At 42.5% G+C, this 24,743-nt stretch overlaps 1 protein-coding gene across 1 annotated transcript in view; it reads left to right on the top strand.

The window, feature by feature from the left end:
* Nucleotides 1-17,735, top strand: part of LOC118368454 (filamin-A-interacting protein 1-like) — a 30,558-nt gene extending 12,823 nt beyond the window's left edge. The window contains exons 2-6 of the mRNA XM_035752572.2: nt 1,431-1,721; nt 2,117-2,287; nt 2,591-2,769; nt 13,629-16,485; nt 16,989-17,735. Coding sequence (XP_035608465.1) covers nt 1,434-1,721; nt 2,117-2,287; nt 2,591-2,769; nt 13,629-16,485; nt 16,989-17,186 — 3,693 coding nt within the window. The 5' untranslated portion in view covers nt 1,431-1,433 and the 3' untranslated portion in view covers nt 17,187-17,735. The remainder of the gene's footprint in view (nt 1-1,430; nt 1,722-2,116; nt 2,288-2,590; nt 2,770-13,628; nt 16,486-16,988) is intronic.
* Nucleotides 17,736-24,743: the final 7,008 nt, after the last annotated feature.

The following is a 24,743-nucleotide window of genomic DNA, read 5'->3' as shown; positions in this document are numbered from 1 at the left end:
ATGAGTGTCAGTTCTGTGATCTCACTCAGCTCAGGAGGGCTCAGAGCATGAGTCATGGGTCAGGGGTCGTATGACATCACCTGGGAGGTACAGGGGATTTGTTCCTTATCTGTAACTAATTAAAAGTACTGATGTCATACTGTACCAGAACTTGATTACATAAAGAACACTATCTCAATATCAGGGGCCTGTAGTTGTTCCATTAATCACAACTCCTTCAGGGTCGAGGAGAGAAGCTCTATGAAGTTTTAACACACACAAGTTTTAACGCACACGCATACATACACATGCACTGATTACCTATATTGTGTGCAGTGCACTTGACCCCAATGGACACAGAGATGACTCAACAGAACATGAATGCAATGTAACTCTAACGATGACCCTACTGGTCTTACTGCATAATATGATGCATATGCCAACATAGTTTATAGGCCTGTATTTCTTTTTGAGTTGGGATCCCAGATTTCGTTCTGATTTGTATGACAAAACAGGCCAAACACCCAGGGGTGTTGCATATTTTCCAGTGTCCTCCCATCCAAAGTGTCACCACCCAGCATGAGATACAGCCTCTGTGAAAGAACAGGGCTTGTCAGAAACACACACAACCTGTTGAGTGATTTTGCATGTTAAATATTTGTCTGAGCTCGTACAGATTAGAGGAATGACAGATGAAGGACATGCTGCCTTGGAGTATTGTTTTGGTTGACTTTACACCTGACAATCTCATGTACAGACTACATAAACATAAATGATACCATAGATCTGTCTTTATACTATCTGCACTGATAGCTGAAGAGCAGCAATAGTTCCGGCACTTGGATTTTTCGTCACTGGTTATATGAATAAATCCCGATTTCGCAGGTGTATAGATTCTGAAGAATTTCGGAAAGGGAGAGGGCCTTCGGCCTATAGACTTTACCCATAACTTGTAAAGAGTGAGGGTGGAGTGCCTCGTTCCGGTTCCGCTCCTGGTTGCAGCATCTCTTCATCTCTTCTCTTAACATGTACGGGCGCAGAACTTCATAGAGCAGCTGACCAATTACATGAGATTTTAGCACTGGGTTAACCGAGATATTACACCTGATAATACTGTACACTTCCTCATGTAGCTCTAATTCAGCCTGTGTGCCTCCTGTCATTGAATAGAAGTGAGGGGGAAAGGTAGAGGAAGGGGAGGAGGGGTATGAAGATGAGTTTTCAAGGCCAAGGCCCTTAAACTAAAGTGATGTGGTAAGTGATGTGTCTACAATCAGAGTAGAATGTAGTCCAGGATCTCTCTCTCTCTAAGTTTGCACTGATTCTGTTGACATTAAGTTAATTGATTATTTAGTTGACATTTTCCTTCATTTGTATTCATTGCTGCACAGGTAGAGCAAAGCGCAGGATTAAAATATGATTTCCTCTGTTATTTTTCTCTGCACGGGTAGAGGATGAGATCCAAGAGCAGTGGGGTGGAAAGCCCAGCCAATGGAGTACTGAGGGTTCCCCAGGCAATGCATGACATAAACCAAGAAGAGGAAGTAAATCTGCATGCACCTATAAAGAGCCTAAAGGTCAAAGTTCAACCAAACAATGAGGAAGTGGAGGGGTTAGTGGTCTCTGACATAGAGAAGTCAACTGAGGACAGCTCAGGGACTAGTGACCAAAGACTGGGAATCATCAACTTTACTAAAGAGGACCTTCTGAGGCTGCTAGGTGTCATGGAATGTGAGGTTCAGGTGAGTCTCACTCATTTTGATAAACTACCATACGCTCATATTGTACATAGATTTATAGCTACATGTGGGTTGGACCACAAATCTTGTCAGCTGGGATGTTGTTTACTTGTATTATCCACTAGGTGGAACGTATTGCCATGATTTTATTGTAAACCCTCACAATAATATAGTCCAAAATTACAATTTATTTACAATTTCTCTACATTACAGCTCTCTCTAGTGGCTGATATTGGTACTAACACAGAGAAAACCTGTCTAAATGCTGTTTTATAACATGCAATTAAGGACTTGGAAGAATTGTCCTTTGGTGGGCTAAAGGAGTTCCTAATAAACAATTGCACGTTTTTTTCCAGAGTACTAACATTGTTCGTTTTTTATTTGTGTGCAACCCCCAGGCGATGGAGGATGTTATCTGTGTGCTGAAGACTGAGAAGACACAGAAGACTCTGGAGTCCCACTATGGTTCTGCAGTTCCTACCACAGCCCTCCAGGCCTTACAGAGAGACAGCCTTCTCACCACCATCCGGACACACAATGACAATGTCTACCCGAGGCCAATGGCTGAAGTTAGTCACCTACTGACAGATACTTATTAACCTTAGGAAGTGCTTATAACATTTATTGACTGTAGTATTGTTTCTTTCTTTCTTCATACAGACAAATATGGTTGAAGATTATTATTTATTTAATATTTTTTTGCATTATTCTAACAATTTCTTAGTTTTAAAGTTAGGATGCATAGGTCAGCAAGACTTAAGTGCAGTGGCTGTCTCTCAGAGTAACAGTCTCTCAGAGTAACAGTCTCTCAGAGTAACAGTCTCTCAGAGTAACAGTCTCATAAGATTGTGTGTTGTGTGTGTGTGTCTCAGCTGGATCATCTACAGGAGAAACACAAGGACACGTACCGGCGCATGCTGGAACAGCTTCTATTGGTTGAGAAGTGTCACTGGCGCACCGTGCACGAGCTGGACAATGAGAAACGCAAACACACTGACTACATGAGCAAGAGTGAGGACTTCACCAACCTACTGGAGCAGGAGAGAGAGAGGTGAGAGGATGTATGCACGCATGATTGTAATTCGCTCTGGATAAAAGCGTCAGCCAAATGGCCTATATTATTATATATAAGTACATTTTTGGGGGGACCCAAAACTGAAAGAATGGAAGTAAGAAAAGGTTTTAGGCATAAGTGGCAGCAGGTAGCCTAGTGGTTAGAGTGTTGGCCTAGTAACCAAAAGGTTGCAAGATCGAATCCCTGAGCTGACAAGGTACTAACTAATCTGTCGTTCTGCCCCTGAATAAGGCAGTTAGCCCGCTGATCCTAGGCTATCATTGAAAATAAGAACTTATTCTTATCTGACTTGCCTTGTTAAATAAAGGTAAAAAACGGAGTTAGTGATGAGGCAACATTGCCCATCACCAAGGGATCAATCATGCATGAGAGAGAGAGAGGCCCCATCCCTGTGAGACCTGCTAGCTGATTAAACTACTCACACAGAGGGATGAGTGAGTTCATCTGACCAGTGTGTGCTAGGCAGTACCTCACCATGACCCAACTCTGTGACTCCCAAGGACACTGATCATCATGGTCTATACTGTATGACACCTATCATATGGCCAGGACCTGTAAAGACAGAGGGCCAGCTCACTTTAGCAGACTTGTTGCTTCCCAGTGCAGCTACTTGCTCAATGGACGCATGGAAAACCTGTATGCCCATAAATCCACGTAGTTCCTTTGGCTCCAGCAGCAGTATAAAGGGCCCTTGCACAGTGTTAACTGTTCTCTTGTGCTAAGGGTTACTGTGCAGTACCAGCCGCCTCTGGACACGGACCATTTACTTAGGTTTATAAATGATGTGCTAGAACTAAGCTGTGTTTTTGCGTGAGTGTGTGTGTGCAAGTGTTTACTGTATACAGTCAACCTGTGTGCGTGCACGTGTGTGTGTGCGTGCACCAGTGTGTGTATATGTTCCCCACACCAAGTCATCTGCAGGCCACAGGCCAGAGTGGAGCCCCAGCTGCGTTTCATAAGCTATAAAACATCAAACAGCATCTCCCAGACCACTGTACTCTCACTACTCCACAGCCCCTTTCACAGCCCTTTCTCCTTCGCTTCTATTGGACAACTCAGGAGACATACCGTGAAGGCTACATCACTGTCAGAAGAGCCGCCATCAGACAGTGGAAGAAGCCTCAGAGAAGGAGGGAGAAAGAGGAGAAAAGGAGATGGCGATGAAGTACTGTACATTGATTGTGTTCATTACAACGGACTTGAACCTGACATTTGCCCATGTTGTGTTTGATTGACACCTGACTGAGGTTGACCCTAAGCATGCATAACCCCAGACAACAGGTTCCATTCTCAGTTGGAGAGAGATAACAACCCCAGGATCTCCCTTTTAATGAACCTTCAGACGGTCTGATGAAAGCCTTACTGTAAGGCCCTTACACATTACCCACCCTTAGGGAAGCAGATAAAGTCAGCGGGGGGGGGGGCTTCATCGGGTACTAGCTAGGTACAGTTTGCACAGTATGAGTGAACAGAGACTTTCATTCTAAAAGCATGGAAGGCGTATATGAACTTTAACGGTTTAATCCAAACCTGAGATGGTTGTTGGAGTTAACAGGTTTACAGGTTTCACTGGGTAGGTCTACTGTACCTCCAGTTTATCTTACTGTAGGTGTTAGCGGTGGCCTCCTCTGCCAGGTTGTTTCGCTGTCCTGGTTGGCCAGTGTTCAGCCTGCCCTCCACAACCTCCTCTTAGTGCCAACAGCTGTGTGTTTTAACTCTCCTATCAGCACTGGCTGAGCCCACATTCCCCTGGCCTTGAGTCGCACACACTCCCATGCCAGGTAGAGGGTCATCACTGTTTTGATGTTTCTGTCTGTCAGTGCGAGGTGGGAGGAATGTCCATCCATCTCACACCTGTTCATTCAGATATCTCACTAAATTGTGTGAGTGTGAAAGGAGAAAAAACGAAAACACCTATCGGGTCATACACCAGACTACTGAAGGAATTTGGAGAGAAGGGGTTACGAACTATACTCACGACTTATAGCCAACAGCCCTAATCACTCACTCAGAGGGGAAGAGAAAATCTTTATTTGGCATAGAAAAGTATGTGCATGATTAAAGGAAGAAATATATCCGATTCTCGAGTGTTATCTTTATATAAAACCACAGATTTTCAGTGATACAGTGCACTATATTTACACTCACTCTATTACACATATAGTATGTTGTGAATGACGAAATAGAAGCCAGTTGCTGTGGTTGACACAAGTATTCATAAGATAGGCATTTAATACCACTAGCCGCCATTGTGATCAAAACGACACCGCCTTGTCTTCCACACATTGGGTGCTCTAAAATTAAAGTAGCTCAACCTTGCTTAGCCTCACTCCTAGTGCCCTTCGGTTAACACAATGCCAATGAGAAGTATGCCCAATTCACCTGTGGATATCTAAGAGGATTTGATAGGTGTAAGCAATTTGCTAAGACCCATCAAGTCCTCTCTGATATCCACAAGTGCATAGGGCCTAGGGTCTAGGGGTTGATTTGGGATTGGGCCATACTGTATAGATCCTGCTGAGCACTTACTGTAATGCTTTTCCCCCTCAAGAGCAGGGATTACAGTCGAAGGCTTTGTTTTGACAGGCAGCGTCAGCTTCAATCCACAGGCCCCTGACACATACAGGCTGTTGTGCCTCCAACTACATTCCTCAGGGAAACACGGGATGATTGAAATGTTGTTCCACCGTGAAAAACAGTTTTCTTAGGGACCCACTGTTGATTGCTCCTGAAGAAGTGGTCAAGCGAGTTCAGGAGTTTCTCCTGTTTAGGTTGTGAGGACAAATGCTATAGTATATACACCAATTTTTCACATTTGTGTTTTTCATCAGAAATGATTGCTTAGCCTTCATGTCCGAGGCTTTATATCCATTGTTTAGCTGGAATTGAATGTTCGTATCTAGTAGTTTATTTAACTGTGATATGTGGTTGTCTCTCCTACTGTAGCTATCTTTCGATGAATGCACTTACTGTAAGTCACTCTGGATAAGAGCATCTGCTAAATGACTAAAATGTCAAATGTAAATGTGTTAAATACAGGTCTCATTCTTTTTTGTCAATAATTTATGAACATGTTAATACAGTATGTACGAAGATCAAGTGGAGGCTGGGTGATCCTCTGTACAGTAGCCAGCCATGGTGGTAATCTGACTTTGCAGCGGGTTTTGAGGGGAACAGATGCTCATAAACTCACAGCATAAACTAAGGATCTTCACTACTGTAATGTTGAATTCAACACATCCTCTGTATTGAGGTCAACTAAGGTCAACTAAGGGATAGTGAATTACATTGCCCTTAATTGTGTTTGTTGTGGTGAAGAAGGACGTTTGTTTGTCTGTAAGGTTTAGAGTACTAGGCCTACTGTCTATATCCCAGGGATCATCAACTAGATGCAGCCACGTTTTTTTCTTCAGCAGATGATCGGGGACCAGAACATAATTACAAATCATTTGTAGCCTGAAAATTGACCGCAAGAAGCCCAAACAGATATAATATTTGACAAAAACAATCATTTCCAACCTGGCTACATTTGCATACAATTTTTATACGATCACGTTTCTCTTTATTATGCGCGGGAATATTTGGCAACAGATTTAGAAAATGAAGATCACTTGGGCCTGATTTCCTGGTGTTTTTACAGTCTTTTATGTGCACCCCTCCAAAAATCCCCAAAATAAATACAATTGCTCAGAAAATTTGGCGGTTGGAACAAAACCGCCCGTGGGCCAAATTCAGTTGGGGAACCATGCTCTGTACTGATCCACTTGGTCACCATATCATTCAGCACCTCAGAAAAGCATTTTCAGGGTTCCTGTCTGTCTGTACATCTGACTCGTTACAGAGTCTCCTCCAGGGAGTGGAACTGGCTCATCCCTATCTGTTTTCCCCATTATACGTCAGTTTACACCGAGCAGACCACTGATCCACTTCTCCCAAGGTGACACTACAGCAGACAGACTCACCGTCCTCTCTCCTATACCACTGAGTTTATAGCTTCCTGTCTGACCAGATCATTTCCTGTCTATAGGGAGGGGTATTAGGAGATTGACCACAGGCTACCCACATAAATTATTAAATACTAGAGTACTTACTCTAGATTTCTATAGAATTCTGTAGTAAACTGTAATATACTGTAGAATCCTGTATTCCACACTGTAGTATCCTTTGATCGTTTAGTGCTTACTATAGACTTTTGTAGTATACTGTAGAATTCTATACTATACACTGTAGTATCCCTCGATTGATTAGAGCTTACTAAAGAATTTTGTGGAAATACTGGAGTATACTGGGGCCTCCCGAGTGGCACAGCAGTCTAAGGCGCTACATTGCAGTGCTTGAGGTGTCACTCCAGTTTTATTATAATAATAACACTGGAGAATTCTATACTAGACACTGTAATATCCCTCGATCGTGTAGTGCTTACTATAGAATGTTGAAGTATACTGGAGAATTCTATACTAGACACTGTAATATCCCTCGATCGTGTAGTGCTTACTATAGAATGTTGAAGTATACTGGAGAATTTTATACTACACACTGTAATATCCCTAGATCTTGTAATACTTACTATAATAGTTTGTGCTGTAGAATACTATACACTAGTATCCTTGACCATGTAGTGCTTACATTAAAATGTTCTAGTGTACTGTGTAGAATACTATACTACAGAATTGGGTTGTCTGTGTAAACGCAGCTATGTTTGAAACAGGACCACAATGGAAATACACTGAACAAAAATATGAACACAACATGTAAAGTGTTGGTCCCATGTTTCATGAGCTGAAATAAAAGATCCCAGAAATGTTCCATATGCACAAAAAGATTATTTCACAAATTGTGTTTAGATCCTTGTTAGTGAGTATTTCTCGTGACAGGTGTGACATATCAAGAAGCTGATAAAAAAACATGATCATTACACAGGTTTACCTTGTGCTGGGGACAATAAAAGGCCACTCTTAAATGTGCAGTCTTGTCATACAATAATGCCACACGTCTCAAGTTGAGGGAGCGTACAATTGGCATGCTGACTGCAGGAATGTCCACCAGAGCTGTTGCCAGATAATTTAATGATAATTTCTCTAAACCGCCTCCAAACAGAGTACGTCCAACCGGCCTCACAACCGCAGACCACGTATACAGCGTTGTGTGTGCAAGCGGTTTGCTGATATCAACATTGTGAACAGACTGCCCCATGGTGGCGGTGGGGTTACAGTATGGGCAGGCATAAGCTACGGACAAAGAACACAATTGCATTTTATCAATGGCATTTTGAATGCACAGAAGTACCGTGGTGAGATCCTGAGGCCCATTGTCATGCCATTCATCTGCCGCCATAACCTCATGTTTCAGCATGATAATGCACGGCCCCATGTTCCAAGAATCTGTACACAATTCCTGGAAGCTGAAAATGTATCAGTTCGAGGGCCTCCCGAGTGGCGCAGTGGTTAAGGGTGATGTACTGCAGCGTCAGCTTGCCATCAGAGACTCTGGGTTCGCGCCCAGGCTCTGTCGTAACCAGCCGTGACCGGGACTTCCGTGGGACTACGCACAATTGGCCTAGCGTCGTCCGGGTTAGGGAGGGCTTGGCCGGTAGGGATGTCCTTGTCTCATCACGCACCAGCGACTCCTGTGGCAGGCCGGGCGCAGTGCGCGCTAACCAAGGTTGCCAGGTGCACGGTGTTTCCTCCGACACATTGGTGCGGCTGGCTTCCGGGTTGGATGCGCGCTGTGTTAAGAAGCAGTGCGGCTTGGTTGGGTTGTGTATCGGAGGACGCATGACTTTCAACCTTCGTCTCTCCTGAGCCATACGGGAGTTGTAGCGATGAGACAAGATAGTAGCTACTAAAACAATTGGATACCACGGAATTGGGGAGAAAAAGGGGTACATTTCAAGAATAAAAAATGTCCCAGTTCTTCCACTGCCTGCATACACACCAGACATGTCACCCACTGAGCATGTTTGGGATGCCCTGGATCGACGCGTACGACAGCATGTTCCAGTTCCCACCAACATCCAGAAACTTCCATTGAAGAGGAGTGGGACAACATTCCACACGCCACAATCAACAGCCTGATCAACTCTATGCGAAGGAGATGTGTCGCGCTACGTGAGGAAAATGGTGGTCACATCAGATGGTTCTGATCCACGCCCCTTCTGATCTGATTCACGCCCCCTACTTTTAAAAAACGGTATCTGTGACCAACAGATGCATATCTATTACCAGTCATGTGAATTATAGATTAGGGCCTAAATTATTTATTTAAACTGTACATGGTCTTTGAAATTGTTTCATGTTGTATTTATATTTTTCTTCAGTGTACATTTTAAACTCGTTACTCACATGTAAAAATACTATGCTCTAAATAATGTTGTATTGTAGTATATTCATAGTATTCATGCCTGTAATATTTACTGTTGTGTTTTTGCAGACATGCCTGTGTTATGCTGTAGTATTCACTAGTGTTTCGTTGACATAACTAGTATATTGTACCTGCCATCTAAAAGACTATGCCAGTTACCGTTTAATGAGGGGAACACCTCAACCATAAGACACAGGTTCCCGACATGCCACCTATTGTAACGTCGTTCTTTGTTTGTTGAAAGAGAGTCGGACCGAAATGCAGCGTGGTGGTTACTCATGTCTTTAATGAAGAGATCGCGATACATGAAATAACTATTACAAATACAAAACAACAAACGGAACGTGAAACCTAATACAGCCTATCTGGTGAAACTACACAGAGACAGGAACAATCACCCATGAAATACAAAGTGAAACCCAGGCTACCTAAATACGGTTCCCCATCAGAGACAACGAGAATCACCTGACTCTGATTGAGAACCGCCTCAGGCAGCCAAGCCTATACCAGACACACCCCTGATCAACCACAATCCCAATGCCTACAAAAACCCCAATACGACAATACAATAACCCCATGTCACACCCTGGCCTGAACAAATAATTAAAGAAAATACAAAATACTAAGACCAAGGCGTGACAACTATTGAGTTAATTCAACAGTTGAGGAATGCAACGGACCAGACAGGTTCTAGGCCCATTAAAAGAGAAACAGTACATAGGCAGGTAAAGAACAAGCAAGGTTTTTTAAAGCTTAGAGGATGGGGTTTGCTTGTTTGATACGGAAATAACATTAACAGGAACACACCAAAATGATTTCCACTAGGTAGCTTTCTGAAATGCCACAGTGCTTTCACAGAGATCCAGCTGACCAAGTTCACAAGATGATTGATAACGATGACAAAGAATACTGCACTACTGATGGTATACAATAAACCATTAACTACTGCATTTACATCAATAGATATTTTTAAAATACAAATTACTTTACTTAAAGACAGTCACTTAATTGGAGGGAGCTGCCAATAAACTGCCTGGACCTCAAACCAGCAAAGCCACTCCAAACAAACCGATTGAAAACAAAATGGACATTATTGTAGTGGCTTTACATAATGTTGAATATTGTCACACGAATACATTCACGAATGGTCAAAACTCAACACATACTATTCAGAACAAATGAACCACATGCCAACCATTTCTTCACGACAGCATGGGCACAAAATTATTGCCCACAGAAGTAACCCACCATACAACACACACACACACACACACACACACACACACACACACACACACACACACACACACACACACACACACACACACACACACACACACACACACACACACACACACACACACACACACACACACACACACACAGCTCTCACCGGAACATGACCAAGGGGGGCTTTTATACATTTCCTTCCATAATAAGGGTGCCCAGGGAAACCTTGACCAAAACTTTGTTTCCTAGCCAGTGACACAATATTCTTCAGTTACAAGACTAACTGATTGAGCGGCAGGTAGACTAGTGGTTAGAGTGTTGGGCCAGTAACCAAAAGGTTGCTAGATGAAATCCCTGAGCTGACAATGTAAAAATCTGTTGTTCTACCCCTGAACAAGGCAGTGTTCCTAGGCTGTCATTGTAAATAAGAATTTGTTCTTAACTGACTTGCCTGGTTAAATGTAAAAAATTGAGGTTTGAGTGAGGGTTATGGTGATGTGCATCTACTGTGGGACTCCAGTTAACCATAAAGTCAAATGATGCTCTTCAGCATCATTTTGAATAGCATCCTGTGTGTTTATGCTAGAGACTTACCGTTTCTTTTAGAGTCAGCAGCTCAATCCCCTCTTTCTACTTGCGCCCACTCCATAACATGGGGTTTGCGAAAGCTGACTTTTTCTACACATGAGGATCCGGACAAGAAAATGGACATGAAATCGGTCTGTAAAACCCAAACCAATATCGAATAATATATCACCAATATGAAAAGGGGAGACTCTCAGGAACGTGACGGAATCGGTTGTTTGACTCTACGACATCCACACGCTTTACGGCAGTCGTCTGGACTCTGTCGTGGACGTCCTGACTCCGAAGAGGTCTTCTCACAAAACCAACTGTCCAGACTGAACCGTTACAAAGCAATATGTCACCAAAAACTAAAAGGGAGACTGATGAACACGAAGATGTCGGTTGATCTGCTGTACAACGCACACAGACAAGCTTCAGGGGATTCCAGGACCGGCTGTACAAATAGCAAAAAGTGAATATGGGATCAAATGAGCCAAAAATAACATGACAAAACATAGAAAAAATACTAGAAAAAATAAATGTAGGGCAATTGCCCAGGGTCCCTAACCTCCACGGGGCCCCCATTGATTTTGTTATTCACTATTGCTCATATTGTATATCATTAACATTGCATAAGTCATGGCAAAATGTGTAGAACCGGAACAAAAACCTGCTTAAAACTTTCTCTGGTAGAATTGCAGGAAATTAACTTTAAAATGTGCATTTTTCTCTCCGCCGTCAACCAAATCTCGCTTAGGGCCACCAAAAGGCTAAAGCCGGCCCTGACAATATACTACAACCATGTCCGCAAAAAAATGACATTGAATACTACAGTAAAGTGTGCAAAAACACTACAGTAAATACTAAAATATATTGCAGTCATGTCTGCAAAAACACTTCAGTGAATACTATAGTATATTACAGTCATGTATGCAAAAATATTGAATACTATAGTACAGTCAAGTGTGCAAAAACACTATAGTGAATACTATAGTATTCTACAGTCATGTCCGCAAGAAGACAACAGTGAATACCACAGTAAAGTCTGCAGAAACAGTGTACTATAGTGTATACATATAGTAATACTACAGTATTTTGACCACAGTATACTATAGTATTTTTTTCATGTGGGTACTTTGCATTGTTTTCCATTAACATAATTTGGCTTAGCCAAAACAGAGCTGTCTCTATAGAAACCACCTTAATTAATAGAAGAAGTAACTTCAATAATGGAGACATGACTGAGTAAGATGTACTGTGTGTCTGAATTACTTGTGTAAATAGGCTATTGTGACAGCCTGTGTGTAGGAGCCCTTTCCCTTGAAACAAGCTCCGCAATGCCTGTAAGTGAACACAAAAAAGGGGGAAACAAATTGAGGAGGAGTGTAGAGAACGCCCTCCTCTGGCCAGGGTCCCTCCCACCCTCTCACAGTCCAAACCAGAACCCCACAGAGCTCTGCCTGCCGAATATGGGCGAGGTGACTAGCTGAAGGTCCGGTGCTACACACCATTTTTATTCACCTTTCATTGTGTCCTGATGACAGGCTTGGAATGTGATGGTAGAGTTCCAGTGTAAAAGGGGGTCTATGCCAACTCTGAACTTGTGGATTGGATCATCTACTATGGCAAACATGTTAGACATGGACTCTCCTGTAATGCATCAAGAATAGTGGGTAAGTTTTGAATGGTGTCTAAGTTGTTTAGAGTTCAGCTGTTTCTGCTGACATGATATGTACTGTCGCCGGAACGTGTTTCTCGCTTGATATTGCAGCTCAGTGTGAGATGTACTGTATTTTTATATAAAGTGTGCACTTCAGGCAAAAGATGGAATGTTCCCAAGACAACTATGCATTCAGTGTATTTTGTATGTAACTTGTTACTGGCTTTCTCTGTCTGCTGAGATTCCTCATATGGACATGCACAGCAGAAAAAGAAGCAGAGAGAAAAAGAGATTGCTCACTGGCGGTTTAGTCAAAATCTCAGTTCTCAGTCTTAATTCCAGAAGCAAGGATGGAAAACAGTGAGGGAGTTTTGGGCAATTTTTCCTAGTGTACTACCTCTTTCAGTGTGCTGCAGTTATTTGCCAAATGAAGTGTGAGAGGCATGGTGAGCTGAACCAAAGAGAATCAGGATAAAGCAGGATACATTTAAAAAATGTTCACAGGGAACCACAATGATGGATCCGATCAGAGACTGAACAGATCAGAGACGTTATCCTGACCATCCATTATGCAGTAATAGAGCTTGATTTCCTCTGTGTTCATTTAACATCTAACAGGTTCATTAATTGGGAGCATGAGAAAAGAATGTATATCTTTCGATTGATGTATGCATGCATTCATCACAAAGAGTATGTTGCAGCAGTGAATACCAGTAGTTATATATTGCAAATAAATTGTATCTTAAACACTGTACCTTTCATGGCAGCTTACTGTATGATGAGTTCAATCACTTCTGTCATGTGAATCAAATGTTCTATGGTTTGACGTTTCTGTAGAAATTCAAAACATGCTTGTGATACAAAGTATCAAGCTCGGCTAAAGTGAAACATTTAGAAATTATATTTTTCTTTGTAATACACCATATGAAACACTGCTACTTCCAGGATGTACAGTGCAGCAAAACATTACACACATCCTTACTTATCCTTCATCTATTGTTTTGTTCTCTCTTCATAGATTGAAGAGGTTGCTGGAGGATGAGAAAGCCTGCCAGGTGCGTAAAGAGAAGGAGCACGCCAAGTGTCTGGAGAAGGTAAGAGAGGAGCTGGTCAAACTGAAGTCCTTTGCCCTGATGCTGGTGGATGAGCGGCAACTCCACCTGGAGCAGATGGACCAGCAGAGCCAGAGGGTCCAGGAGCTGAACCAGCAGCTGCAGGAGAGGGAGCAGACCCTGAACGACACCAGCTGCCGAGCACAGGAGGACTGCCAGAGGGCGCTGAGCTCGGAGGGCAAGCTGAAGGAACACCAGGCCAAGTTCATCCAGGAGCAAGAGGAGATGACAGCCAAGATGGTCAGCCAGGAGTTCCAGAACCGCCAGCTGGATGCCAAGCTGTCTGGACTCACCCACAAACTGGAGGAGCTGGAGGAGAGCAACGTAGCACTGAGGAGGTCAGAAAAGGAGCTACACGAGCTGAGGGATAAGACCAGCAAAGGGAAGTGTGGGAACTCTAACCTAATGACAGAACTGGAGAACTTCCGCAAACAGGTATTTGAGATGAAAGGGCAAGACGAGGAAATCACCAAGACAGAGGTCCAGTACAGAGAGATGAGGAAGAGGCTGCAGGAAGAGGAGAGCCAAAGGAAAGAACTCAAACTGCAGGTGGAGAAGCTCCAGAGAAGGATGGTGAAGCTGGAGAGACTAGAGGGGGAGTTCGACGCCAGCAAGGCAGAGTGCTCCCAGTTACACTCCACTCTGGAGAGAGGGAAGGGCATGTCGAAGGAGCTCACCGATGAACTGGTAGCAGTTAAGATACGCATGAAAGAGATGGAATCTTCTGAGCTGAGACTGGAAAAGACTGAGCAGAGCCTTAAAGATGACCTGGCGAAGATGAAGTCATTCACTGTGGTAATGGTTGATGAGAGGAACAATTTGATGGAGAGAATGAAGTTCGAGGACAATAATTGTGATTTGAGTAAGATGTTCAAGGCTGAGCAGGGCAAGGTTATGGAAGTGACTGAGAGTTTAATAGAGGAGAGTAAAAAGCTCCTGAAGTTGAAATCAGAGATGGAAGCCAAGGTAGGGACCCTCACCAGAGAGAAAGGAGAGCTTAGTACTAGGCTTGCTTGTGAAATGGAAAAGAGCAAGGATCTTAGCTACAAAGTCAGCCAAATGAACAAGAGGTTGGATGGATTGGAGGAGGAAGGAAATATAGGCAAACATAACATAGCAAAGAGGGAACTGGGAAGATTGTCAGATGGGGGTTTGAAAGAGTACAACAGGGTGGAGGAGCTAACATTTGAAATAGAGCAATTAAAAAACCGCCTCAAGCAGCTGGAAGTTGTGGAGGGAGATTTGATAAAGACAGAGGATCAGTATGACCTGCTGGAGAAAAAGTTCCTGACAGAACAAAACAAGGCCCACATTCTCTCCCAGCAGGTGGAGGAGATGAAGAGTCAGATTGCCCTGAATAAAGGCATAGAGAAAGGAGAGGTGGAGAGCCAAGAAGTAGACCTACGACAGCGCTACAAGACAGAAGAGGCCAAAACCAGAGACTTGCAGAATGACATAGTAGCCCTCAAGGAGAAGATCCATGAGCTGATGAACAAAAAAGACCAGCTCTCTCAGCTCGAAGTGAACTACTCCTTCCTCCAGCAGAGGTTCATAGAGGAAAAGGAGAAGAAGAACAAGATGAGCATTGAGGTCCTCCACCTCACCAAAGAGCTGGAGGTGACCAAGCGCCACAGCCGCACTCTACGACCCAGCCTGAATGGGAGGAGGATGGTGGACATCGCAATGGCGTCCACTGGAGTGCAGACTGATGCACTGGCCACTGAGATGGCAGAAGAGGACACCCCAGCTGTGTTCATCCGGAAGTCTGTCCAGGAAGAGAATCACATCATGAGTAACCTTCAACAGAAGTGCCTCAAGAAACCCACAGAGAAAGCTGGTGATCAAGAACACTTCTCACTGTCTGCTGCAACTGACCTCAGCATGAAGAAGTCTTGGATTCCCTCGATGCGGAAGAGGGAAAATATTCCTCAGGGTGGTAATGTGGACAGGTCTGTGGGTATCAACAGTGAATCCATGCATTCTGAGCTAACCATGTCCCAAAAGGAAGGGCAGCCTTTACGCATCAGAGTGACCCCAGACCACCAGAACAGCATGGCTACCCTGGAGATCAGCAGTCCCACTGCTGAGGACCTTTACTCCAGCTCCACCCTACAGGTCCACCAGAAGTCTCGGATTACCATCATTCCCACCCACACCACCACCTCTTCAAGGGGCAGAGCCAGCGCCAGGCCAGGGGGACCAGAGATGGCCAAGTCCCCAGTCAGCATCACCACCATCTCCAGGGCCAAGTCACCAGAGTGCAGCAGGGCCTCCTCATCTTCCTCCTCCTCTTCCTCCTCAGGCAGGCCCATGTCACCTATATCCATCATGAAGGTCAGCACATCCATGCTGTCCAACATGTCCGCCTCCCCAGAGCTCCATGAGATGACCATGGCCCGGGCAATGTTCAAGGTCACCCCTGAGAAACAGATGGTCCCCACGCAGATCAGGAAGTACAACTCCAACACCAGTATCATCACCACCACAGAGGACAATAAGATCCACATCCACCTGCATGGCTCCCAGTTCCATAAGAGCCCCTCTGAGGGCCACAACAACAACGACAACACAGGCCCCAAGGTGGTGGTTAGGCCTGTCGGCGTGGCAACGGAGTGTAACAGAGAAATGACGTTATCCACGGGCACAGTGTTGCGCTCCCCTCGTCACTGCACTACAGCCCTCAAAACCACACCCAGTAAAGTGATGAGCAGCATCACTATCACTCCAGTCACGTCCACCCCTGCCAGGTCAACACAAGCTGTGGTGAGTCTCCTCAGAACACAAATAATATAATAATAATATATGTAATATAATACCCCTGGGTGTTATGTTAACCTGTAACTCACTCATTCAAGCTTATACATTTTGATGTTGTATTAACCCTCTTCACCCCCAATTAAAGGAAATGTATGAGATTATTATGTTTATGAACTGGCAAAATAATCATTTTGAAAGATTGTGGACATGTACTTTCCTTTCTGTTACGTAGCGTATTGATGGGAGACACAGTGGCGTCTCACTGAGCAGTCCCGTCTTTGTTGGGCGGATGGATAGTCTGACAGAAACAGTACTCCTTCACTTGGTCTTGAAAGAAGGACTAAATATTTACAGGTCATATAGTAAATGTTCTTGAAGGGAAATGTTGTCAAATATTTTCCCCCTTCGTAATTGCTCATTTTCTTCTACCCTTTTCTCTGTTGTGGCCTCCTCTCCTCTCACCCTTGCCACTTTCTATCCTCTCTCTATCCTATCCCTGTATATCCCAGCCTGGGCATGATGCCCACCCATCCCGGGCAGGGCTCACCCGTATCCCCATCTCCAAGAGCCTGAAGACGGGCAAAACCATGCTGGGAGTTCTGGGGATGTTTGGAGGAATGAGAGCAGAGAGCCAGTCCATGAGGATAGAGCTTAAGAAATCCACAATCAGCAGCACAACAGCCTTTCAAAATGGAGGGGAAAGCTGATAGAGCCAGAGACACTAACAGGGAACATTAATCAAACAAGCTGCCAACCATGGTAGTGTTCTATGGGTCAGAGGTGCTCTGTGTAAAAGTTCAATTTAAGTACCCTGAGGCGGAAAGAGAGAGGGGGGATATTGAGACAAGAGAAAGTCATTTGGCTCCTCTCTATTGAGCAGGAGGCTGAGTTGACCATTGTGTTTTCGTCCAACTGAAACAATATACATATCTAAACATTATACGATAGAATGTTGTACTTGAAATTATGTATATATATTTTTTAAACAAATTCTATTCTGTTTTCATGTCGATGAAATCAACTTCACTGCTTTCTTAGATAACAATTGTTATGTGTGCATTTTTAAGGGAATATAGCCCATGTGGATTGTTAGGTAATGCTGCTACTAACTGCTGTATGTATTAGTTATGTACTGCTTGTTACAGCATTTAGTACTGAGGCCAAATCATTTGGTTTGTGGCAAATGAAATGTGTCCTTTTTATGTCAAGGTTTTTGTAATGACATGTCATTTAAATAAAATACTTTTTTGAAAGATGCCCAACTTCAGCATGCACATGAGTTTGAGTTTCATGCATTGAGTTCATAATATTTGTCACACCCTGATCAGTTTCACCTGTCTTTGTGCTTGTCTCCACCCTCCTCCAGGTGTCGCCCATCTTCCCCATTATCCCCAGTGTACTTATGCCTGTGTTCTCTGTTTGTTTGTTTGCCAGTTCATTTTGTTTCATCAAGCCTACCAGCGGTCTTCTCGTGCGTGTCTGTCGCTAGTGCCTGGTTTCTAGCTTTCCTCGTTTTTGACCATTCTGCCTGCCGTTCTGTACCTCGTCTCACCACCCTGGATTACTGACTTTTGCTTGCCCTGAGCCTGTCTGCCGTTCTGTACCTTTCGGACTCTGTTCTGGACTACTGACTTTTGCCTGCCCTTGACCTGTCGTTTGCCTGACCTGTAACGTAATTGTTACGTTCCCCCGTTTCTGTGTTGTAGTTAGTTTATTTGAGTGTGTATTTTCAGGAAATGGCTTCCAAGAGGTATGGGACTGTAGGTGTGAATAAGGATGACAAAGGCAGAGAGTGGTACCGTTTATAAGGAATTTATTCCATCACACGGGGAAAAGGGGCTGGACGGAACCAAAGCAAAGAAAGTAAATATCAAAGCCCTCTCCCAAATAACTTGGGGCGGCAGCGTAGCCTAGTGGTTAGAGCGTTGGACTAGTAACCGGAAGGTTGCGAGTTCAAACCCCCGAGCTGTCGTTCTGCCCCTGAACAGGCAGTTAACCCGTCATTGAAAATAAGAATATGTTCTTAACTGACTTGCCTGGTTAAATAAAGGTAAAATTAAAATAAAAAATAAAAAATAACCTGCCTACCCACTACTTACCTAATTTAGCACCACCTGGTGCACTAACCAAAATACAGGGGGTGGTCCGCCCAGGTCTTACCTAGTGTGAATATACTTTGGGTATATGTATGCCCGCGGGCCTCTTGCAAGTAGTAGGACCGGCTACAAAAATAATGGCAACAAATTATACCTCTGCGCAACATCGAAAACATAGGACTTATGACATTAATGCTAATTATTGGAAAATGACTGAACAAGCTAGCATAGCGCTAACTGAAGCTAGCAACCAACTGACCAGAGCTAGCAAACAGCTAACCCGAGCTAGACACTTTTCTAAAGCTTACCACTAACATTCCTAACATTTACAGTACATCAATTACAGAGTTCTTAAACATCACAGTTACAACATAAAATTCTCTAATCCCTGAGGATATTGTCAGAAGTGTCTTTTTCAAAAATACAAATGTTCAGGAGTTAATCTTTTTTTTTCTAGATCAATGGAATGCACCGCCATCATTTCATTTCACACTCGACATGCATTTTCTGTCTAGTACGAAGTTACACAATTAGTATGTTGTTCAAAACCATTACATTCACTTCAGCAGACAAGTTACAAAACTACATTGTGGTATTCAGTGCATTTTTTCACTTCAACAGACAAGTTACAAAACTATATTGTGGTATTCAGTGTATTTTTGCACTTTTCTGACTTGTAACACAGGATACATGATAAAATAGGAGAAAGTGGTTTCTCTTTCAAAGGTTTTCTCAATTATGAGAACACACAGGTGCAGGATCGCATATGGTCCCAGTGTGAAGCGAACACGTCTCACTGCCCCCTACTGGCCAACAGTAGTATAAATGCATCTCAATGGCAAAACCTTGGAGGACTGACCTTTCAGTAAAAGCATTCTTCCAAAATAAAAATAAACAATACATAAACACAAATGCGACCATACATTTTGTGTGCATCACATTTCCATACACCCCCATCGGTGGAGGTGGTGGTACAAGCTTGTTCTGTAAAACAACTCAACACATTTTAAAAATTGTTAGAAACATTATCACAGTTTAAATACATTGGTCATTCACTCATTTAGATTTAATTGAAAATCTCAGCCTTGGGTTCAGTTTTGTCAACCCACTTGTGCAAAGTTGGATCCCAGACAATCTTTTTTTATTTTTTTATTTTTTTTAACCCTTTTCCTCCCCAATTGGTAGTTACAGTCTTGTCCCATCACTGCAACTCCCCTACGGACTTGGGAGAGGCGAAGGTCGAGAGCCATTCGTCCTTCAAAACATGACCCTGCCTAGACGCACTGCTTCTTTACACACTGCTCGGTTAACCCGGAAGCCAGCTGCACCAATGTGTCGGAGGAAACACCGTCCAGCTGGCGACCAGAGTCAGCGTGCAGGCACCCGGCCCGCCACAAGGAGTCGCGAGAGCGAGACAATTGCATGGCATGCTTTCGCTGTAAAGCCTATTGTAAATCGGACAATGCAGTTAGATGAACAAGACTTTAAGCTTTTAACCGATAAGACACTCATATGTACCTGAATGTTTAATATCCATCATTTTTATGATTATTTATATGAATTGCGCGCCATCCAATTTCACCGGAAGTTGAAGTTGTAGCCCTAGTTCAATCTTGGTTTCATCAGATCAGGGAATCTTGTTTCTCATGGTTTGAAGTCTTCAGGTGACTTTTGGCAAACTCCAAGCGGGCTGTCATGTGCCTTTTTACTGAGGAGTGACTTCCATCTGGCCACTCTAGTATAAAGCCTGATGAGTGGAGTGCTGCAGAGATGGTTGTCCTTTTGGAAGGTTCTCCCATCTCCACAGAGGAACTCTGGAGCTTTATCAGAGTGACCATCAGGTTCTTGGTCACCTCCCTTAACCAAGGCCCTTCTCCCCGATTGCTCAATTTGGCCAGGAGGCCAGCTCTAGGAAGAGTCTTGATGGTTTCAAAGTTCTTCCATTTAAGAATGAAGGAGGCCACTATGTTCTCTGCCTCGACACAATACTGTCTCGGACCACTATACAGACAATTCCTTCGATCTCATGGCTTGGTTTTTTCTCTAACATGCACTGTCAACTGTGAGACCTTATGTAGACAGGTGTGCGCCTTTCCAAATCATGTCCAATCATTATAATTTACCCCAGGTGGACTCCAATCAAGTTGTAGAAACATCTCAAGGATGGTCAATGGAAACAGGATGCACCTGATCTCAATTTCGAGTCTCATAGCAAAGGGTCTGAATACTGATGTAAATAAGGTATTTCTAAAATCCTGGGGTATTGTGTGTAGGTTGATGTAATATTTAATCCATTTTAGAATAAGGCTATAATGTAATTTTGGGGGGAAAAAGTCAAGGGGTCTGAATACTTTTTGAATGCACTGTATTTGCATATGTTGTGGTCTTGTGAAGGCTGGAGGAATTCTGGCAAAGAGTATTTTCTTTAATCTCATTATGTCTACAGATTCTCCATTCTCCCTGTTTTTGTTTGCTTGGAAATGTTGATACTGGTGACTGTTATCAGAAGAAACTGTGTAACCTAGCATTTATAGTAGCTAATAAATGCATTGCCATTAATTGGAAGGATGGCTATCCTCCCACAATGTATGGAAGAAATGTCAAGTTATGTACAGTATCACTAGATTTGTTATAAGAATAAGGGTATACTCTGCATCTTTCATAAGGTCTGGATGCCTTATATGGAATTCTGTATGACAAAAGGAGTCTGTATTGAAAACATGCCGACGTCAGGGGAGATACCTATTTAGACAATCCCTAGCTGCTGGGCTTCTCAGTCCTGGCCTTGGGGGTCTGCTGTAGTCTTGTCACTCTGGCCTTGGTCTAACACACCTGAAACCAATAATGAATGTTTCACTAAGATCCTAAAGATGAGTTGGGTTGTCTTGGGTTGGGGCGCTACAGGGCCGTGAGCCCCGAAGGGCAAGACGGGGCGACCCAGCTATATTGTGTGCAAATTAAAAGAGGTCTACAGTACTATTAGGCCTATGATATGAATTATATGGAGGGTGTACTGTTCCTGTGTGTTAATGTGTAGATGCATGTGTGTTTTCATTCAACTTTTGTTTTCCAAACCTTTCCATTGAGACTGAGACATAAAAGAAAATGGTAAGGATGTTGGTGAGAGAGTTCAGTTATTGACTAGACTGGTGGGGGTTGCGTGAAGGCGGCTCTGGTTGGCTGGGTGGTCTGGCTGAAATTTGATATAGAGGATGTCTTAAAAACCATTAAAAGTTAAGTATTTTTACTTTATTTGTAAGAGTTGTTCATTTGTTAGGCTACTGTTAGGATATTGTTAGGCTATTGTTAGGATATTGTTAGGCTATTGGTTAAAGGTTAAAGGTCTCTTACCTAGCTTGATGACTGTGGGCATTTTTGCTTACTTTTTGCTGTTCTAAATAAAGGTGGCTAGAAGGGCCATGGGTCATATTAAATTGTGTAGAAATGCAGGAAATGTGCTTTAGATGCCCCCCAAAATGGGAGGAACCCCAGACCCTCTTCTTGTTATGTACACCTTTGCAAATGATGTACACCTTTGCAAATAGCACTGCTGGGTGATTTAAAAAGTCATAGTCAATCGATCAATAATATAATAATACTCTGAGCTAATTTTTTAAATTTAAATTTACAATATGTAGAATCTATGAGAATAGAAAGGTTTAGAACTTCTGTGAAACATCACAGCGCATTTGAAAAATATATGACAAATAGAAATCAAAACTGGATGGTGTTCAGAGAAAGATGGGAGGGGTTGAGTGAAGCTGGGACTAAAAACAAACAAAAGATAACTATTGTAAAATATACTGTGGCTGTAAAATGTATATAGTATGTATAAACTGTAAATAGAGGCTTAAGTGTTGTTAGTTTACTCCAATTAGGGGAGAGATGGTATTAGGGGAAAAGGAAATTATATATTTTTAAATATATTTACAAAGAAATATATAGGGGATTGGAAGTGATGCAGACAATTACATTGATTGAAGCCACCATCTATCTGCAATATTGCCCCCTAAAAAATTTAAATAAATATTAATAATAATTCTGTCCCCATCACTTCTAAAACCAAATTTATGCCCCTGGGACAGAAATCCATGCCTTGGACTGTTTCAAATGCTAACTTTTTAGCATTTGCTGCACAAATCCAATGTAAATCAATGATACCTATATTAGGTATGCTTCATATCCATATTAATATAAGTAATATCATTGAGTTACAAAATACATTTTTATCAGTGGAGGCTGCTGAGGGAAGTACTGCACATAATAATGGCTGGAACGAAGCAAATGGAATGGCTTCAAACACATGGAAACCCTGTTTGATGTACTGTATTTGACACCATTCCACGTATTCCGCTTTGTGCCTCAAATGCTAAAAAGATTTCATTTGAAACAGTGGACAAAAAAACCAACGCCTGGATTTCTCTAATACCTTGTCCATAGATTAAATCACCTGAAACAGCGCCATCTAGTGGTAATATCAGGATGTAGAATGGGACATAAACCCAACAACTTCAATTACTAATTTATCTGAACAGGGGGAAAAAATCATCACCAAATTCACTGAGAATACATTGCATAGGTTGAAGAAACACATACCCTGAGCCATAGCTCCATACTACTTTTCAGACGTATAAAACTGATACTATATAGTTGTTGGGGTGTGATTGGCGTGGAGTCTGAAGGGTCCGCGGGGGGCTTTTGAACATTTATTTGGATTCCTCATGTCTAACTCACTGTTCGAAAAAAAAAGTCTGATCCAAATCAGATGTTAGGTACTATATTTATTGAATATTATATGAATCCCATAAATTAAAATGGCCACATTTGGGTGCAATCAAATAGCTTAATTTCTCAGTGATCAAATTATATTTCAACAAAAGAATGTTGCAGGAATGCTAATCTTAGCCGTTTCTAACAGCAGACATTTCATAACAATTTATCTGAGATGGTGGGTGTCAAAATCCTCTTTCTTGTCCCTTTTGAGTTCTTACCGCCATGAAAATATTGTCCCCTGTTATTTTGAACAACATTGTCCCACGTTTGCCCAATAGTTTCTGATTGTGATGCGCTGGCCTTAATGAAACAGTCAGGTAAATATTTCAGAGAAAGAACAATAACAATTCAACATGAGGCAGTGCTTCCAGATATTCCAGAGTCAATCTCAGGGGTCCTTCTGAGGTAAGTAAAGAATCTGTTGACTGATTAAATACAGGAAAGGTATCCATGATTCCAGATTAAGCTAATCCTTTATGTGATGCCCATCCTATCTGGGTCAGCAATGTAATGACTGCTACATCAGAAAAGACACGTCTCCAGACTACAATGTGTTTTGAGGCCTGGAAAACATAGAAAAATAATAACTATTGTGATGTATTATTGCCATGGTCATTTGTAATGTTCAGTCAATGATCATTCCAATGGCCAAAGCTGATTTTGGACTATGATACCCTGGGCTATTTTAGAATGAGCCAGTAATAGGCATAGATATCATTAGGCTATGTATAATGCATGAGTCAGTGTCTGGGTAAATGTACCTGTCCAATGTACCTGTCCAGGTCGGCATGTAAAGTTGCAATTATGTTCAACTCAAGTAACTCAAGTCAAGTGATTGCAAAAGTTTGTTGTTTTGACTGAGCCTTTTGAACTAAAACATAAAACGTAGTAATTATAGCTTAACCCATATGCCTACCTTGCACATGCTTATACAAAAGGCCTGTCCAATCCTGAATGAAGATACCGTTGGGCAGATAAAAGCACAGGGCCATTTACCTCAGACACTCTGTAAAGTGAATCATACTGATGATATGAAAGCAAACCCTTATTTATAATGTAAACTCTAAAATGCCTTTTAAGCCAATCAGAATCAAGTATTTAACAATACCGTGGGTTCCATATAATGCCACAATCATATTAGGCCACTTTACTTCACAAAATACAAACAGTGAACATGGGTAAATAGAATGTAATGTAATAAAATAGAATATAATATTGTAATTTCTCCCAGATGGACTTCAGGGAAGTAATTGAGATTACATGTAATTCGGGGGCAGACTGACCATCTTGGCTGGTCAATTTTTTTGCCAAGTGGGCCTGTCTAATTTGTTTATTTTTTGCAAAATGATAATTATCTGGATACTAATGGGGGCTTCAAGGAATAAAATGGGCCTC

The sequence above is a fragment of the Oncorhynchus keta genome, chromosome 35, assembly GCF_023373465.1.
Source record: "Oncorhynchus keta strain PuntledgeMale-10-30-2019 chromosome 35, Oket_V2, whole genome shotgun sequence".
In the NCBI taxonomy this organism is placed as follows: Eukaryota; Metazoa; Chordata; class Actinopteri; order Salmoniformes; family Salmonidae; genus Oncorhynchus; species Oncorhynchus keta.
Note: the sequence above shows the minus strand (reverse complement) of the source record. Positions and strands in the feature narration are given on the sequence as shown.